The 4,622-nt window shown below is 51.2% G+C and overlaps 1 protein-coding gene across 1 annotated transcript in view; it reads left to right on the top strand.

The window, feature by feature from the left end:
* TRIM28 (tripartite motif containing 28) overlaps positions 1 to 3,843 on the top strand; it is a gene marked incomplete at its 5' end in the record, with an annotated part of 43,180 nt that extends 39,337 nt beyond the window's left edge. Inside the window, 2 exons of the mRNA XM_032441758.1 lie at positions 2,977 to 3,015; positions 3,736 to 3,843. Coding sequence (XP_032297649.1) covers positions 2,977 to 3,015; positions 3,736 to 3,843 — 147 coding nt within the window. The remainder of the gene's footprint in view (positions 1 to 2,976; positions 3,016 to 3,735) is intronic.
* Between the last annotated feature and the right edge of the window lie 779 nt (positions 3,844 to 4,622).

Here is a 4,622-nt window from a genome sequence, read left to right as displayed (position 1 = left end):
TCCCCTATATAGCACATATAATTCCCATATATCTCTATATGCTCCCTATAGTAACCTGTAGATAGTTCCCCCCTGTAATCCCCATATAACGTCTCATATATTTGGCCCATAAGTATCCTCGATAAGTCCTCATAAAACTCCATATATCGGCCCCATAACGTCCCCAATATGATCTCTATATCCCATATATGGTCCCCATACTGTGGGTTTAACGCTATATTACGGGTCTCCATCTACCCATGGCCTGCATATAACCTCATAATTAACCTCCCATATTACCCCCGTATCATAACCCCCATATATAAACCCCCATATATAACACCTAATATATCCTCCTGATAATATCACCCCAATATAACCCCATAATGTCCTTAAATGTAAGTTTGTGAGTATGTCCGATATATCCCCTATAATCCGCCGCTATATCTCCGCATATATAACATCCCATAAATCTAATCCCATGATACCCACATTATAAATAACCCCGAATATATGCCGTTCGCTCGCCACCCATTATACCTCCATATCATAAACCCATATAGGATCCCCCCTATATCCCCATATATAACGCAACCATATATCTCTCATACGATGTGTACCTCCCATATATAACCCATTATTATCTCCACTATTGACCCATATATAAATCCCATAATATACCCCCTGAATATCCCATATGTAAGTTTCACTCTCTCGGCACAGTGGAGCGGTATGCGGCCGCATGAGTATCCCCCTTACATCCCCCTATCTATTCATATAGTCGCTCCATATACATCGCTATGAATAGCCTCCCATTATTCCGCAGTATAACCCCATACAACTCGACCCTAATATATCCCCATTATGTACCCCTCATAGTTAGCGCTGCCATATATAAGTACTCCAGATCTAACCCTATTAGGTTCACCCTATGTTCTCCCATAATGAAGACCCTTATATATAGCCCCTATGACTTAACACGCCATATAGCGCGCGCGTGATATCCCATATATACCCTTAGAAATTAAACCCTATATAGACCCAATATACCCCCTAATTATCACCACATATTAACCCTCTAGTATAGAAAACCCCCTTAATAGTTAGACCCACATTACCCCATATATCCCCTCTATTCCCCGCTACTACTATTACCCCCATTGCTCGCGCCATAGTACAATCAAGCGAGCTGAAAACCTACCCAAGACTGTGAAGATCGACTATCTCAGACCAAGGGAGGACACTGCGTGCACTTGCCGCTCTCATCTGGCCCCCACGACGAGGGTGGGTTCTAGCCGGCATATGCGCTACGCGCGCGACAACACGAGGCGCCATAGCCACCAGGGGTGCCCATTAGGCCATGCCATAACGCCGCCATTGAACCACCAGCATAGCCAATGCCATAACGCCCCATTGGGGACGCCATCCCATAACCACCACATAGCCATCCAGCCGTAACCACTCCCATAACAAGACAACGTCCCATACTGCCCCGTACCACTAACCACGTTCCCATAGCATGCCGCATAAGCGCGCCCCATAGCCTATCCCATAAACCAATCCCCATAAGATCCATCCCATAACAACCTGTCGGGTCGCCATCAACAACCACCATATGCCACCCCACACCACCCGCATGAGCCATCCGCATAAACCGCCCCATAGCCACCCATAACCACGCCCATAAGCCACCCATAACAACCCCATAGGCTCCCCCAAGCAACCAGTACCCATAAACCAACCCACCATAGCCATTCCCGAGTAGCCACCCCATCTATGACCAGCCCATAGCGCACCATAGACCGCGCTCGATAGCCATGAATCCATAACCAACCGCACAACCACTCTCCATAGCGCATCGCCCAGTAACCAACGTCACCATGAACCGACGGCCAATAGCCATGGTCCCATAGGACGCACGCGCTTTGTTGGCAATAATCTCGCACCCATAACAAACCGACTGGCCGAATAACCATACCATAACCGCTCCCAAAATAGCCACCGTCCACAACCACCCATAGCCCATCCGGCGCGATAACCACCGCCTAGAGAACCCAACCGCCAGTAGCCATCAATCATAAACCAGCGACAGCCACCTTCTATATAGACAACCCCGAAATCTCCCATAGCCACCTCACAAGCAACCGCCATAAACCTACCGCGCCATAGCCACCTCAGATAGCCACGGCCATAGGTTGAAAACTCTTGACCATCCCACACCTTTTCACCAATAATCATCCCCACTCGCCAATAACCAGCCCATAACAACGTGCCCACGCTGCATAGCCACTCTTCATAAACATACTCTCGATAGCCACACCCATATATCTAAACCCGAGTAACCACAACAACTCCCATCCCCACTGCCATAACAACCCATGCCCATCCCCATAAACACTACAACTCCATAGCCACCCCATAACGAAGAGCGGGCCCATCCCCACTCTTCCGGTGGAGGTATATCTCGAAAGTCCGCGCGAGTGAGGAGCGCAGCGGGACCCATATCACACTCAGCATGTCCATAACCACCCCATAACAACCTCCATAGCCACCCAGACAACCAAACCGCCCATAGACCACCCCGTACCGCCCACCCCATATGGCCACCCCATGAACAACCGCCATAGCCACCTGGTACCGTAACCAATCCCACCCACAGCAAACCCCCACTCCCACAAGCTCACCCCCGCAACAAACCCCCAACCCCATAACCACCCCTGCCCCATAAAACAGCCCCATAACAACCCCATTTAAACCGCCCTTCAGGTGTTCCACCCCATAACAACCCCCACTGCGCAACATCCCTCACGCGCGCACTAACCCACACTATAACCCCACCCCATAACCCCCGACTACCATAGCCCCAGCCGCCACAATCCCCACCCCATAGCCCTCACCCAAACCCAAGGATCCCCTTCCCGCCCCCCCCGCCCTTTCCCCTATGGGTCCCTTCCCCATTTGTGTCCCCATCCCTGGTGACATCTGTCTCTCCTATAGGGTTTCTACAAGGGAGGGAAGTTCGTCTTCAGTTTTAAGGTCAGTCCTATATTGGGGTGACCCCATTGACAATCCTATATTGGGGTGACCCCATTGGCTAGCCGCTAGTATGGGAGTGAGGCCTCTATATGGGTCGTGACCCATTGGCAGCCCTATAAGTTGGGGTGAGCCCCCATTGACAGCCCTATTATTGGGTGAGCCCTATATTGGGGGTATATAGCCCCGGGCATTGGCAGCCCTATATTGGGGTGACCCCATTGACAGCCCTATATTGGGGTGAGCCCTATATTGGGTTAACCCCCATTGGCAGTCCTATATTGAGGTGACCCCTATATTGGGGTGACCCCATTGGAAGGTCCTATATTGGGGTGAGCCCTATATTGGGGTGACTCCATTGGCAGTCCTATATCGGGGTGACCCCTATATTGGGTTAACCCCCGTTGGCAGCCCTATATTGGGGTGACCCCATTGACAATCCTATATTGGGTGACCCCATTGGCAGCCCTATATTGGGGTGACCCCTATATTGGGTTAACTCCCATTGGCAGCCTTATATTGGGGTGACCCCTATATTGGGGTGACCCCATTGGCAGCCCTATATTGGGGTGACCCCATTGACAATCCTATATTGGGGTGACCCCTATATTGGGGTGACCCCATTGGCAGCCCTATACTGGGGCGACCCTATAGGGTGGAGCTGGGCCATACATGGGTCTGGGGGGGCTGTTGTCTCCCCAATCTCCCCCTTACCCCCCCCAGGTTGGTCAGGGTTACCCCCACGACCCCCCGAAGGTGAAGTGTGAGACGATGGTTTATCACCCCAACATCGACCTGGAGGGCAACGTCTGCCTCAACATCCTCAGGTGAGAACAGCAATAGAGGGACAGTGGGATCAATAGGGAGACATTGGGATCCATTGGGATCAATGGAGAGCCATTGGGAGCCATTGGGATCAATGGAGAGCCATTGGGATCAATAGGGAGCCAGTGGGAGCCAGTGGGATCAATAGGGAGCCAGTGGGATCAATGGAGTGCCATTGGGATCAATAGGGAGCCAGTGGGAGCCATTGGGATCAATAGGGAGCCAGTGGGATCAATGGAGAGCCATTGGGATCAATGGAGAGACATCGGGATCAATGGAGAGCCATTGGGATCAATAAGGAGCCATTGAGATCAATAGGGAGCCATTGGGATCAATGGAGAGCCATTGGGATCAGTGGAGAGACATCGGGATCAATAGGGAGCCATTGGGATCAATAGGGAGCCATTGGGATCAATGGGGAGCCAGTGGAATCAATAGGGAGCCAGTGGGATCAATAGGGAGCCATTGGGATCCATGGAGAGACATTGGGATCAATAGGGAGCCAGTGGGATCAATGGAGAGCCATTGGGATCCATAGAGATCCATTGGGACACATAGAGAGCGATTGGGATCAATGGAGAGCCTTTGGGCCCCATAGAGATCCATTGGGAACCATAGAGAGCCATTGGGATCCATTGGGAACCATTGGGACCCATAGAGAGCCATTGGGATCCATTGGGACCCTTTGGGACTCATAGAGAGCCGTTGGGATCCATTGGGACCCTTTGGGACTCATAGAGAGCCATTGGGATCCATTGGGACACATAGGGATCCACTGGGATCAA

Source organism: Coturnix japonica, unplaced genomic scaffold (genome assembly GCF_001577835.2).
Source record: "Coturnix japonica isolate 7356 unplaced genomic scaffold, Coturnix japonica 2.1 chrUnrandom542, whole genome shotgun sequence".
Classification (NCBI taxonomy): domain Eukaryota; kingdom Metazoa; phylum Chordata; class Aves; order Galliformes; family Phasianidae; genus Coturnix; species Coturnix japonica.
Note: the sequence above shows the minus strand (reverse complement) of the source record. Positions and strands in the feature narration are given on the sequence as shown.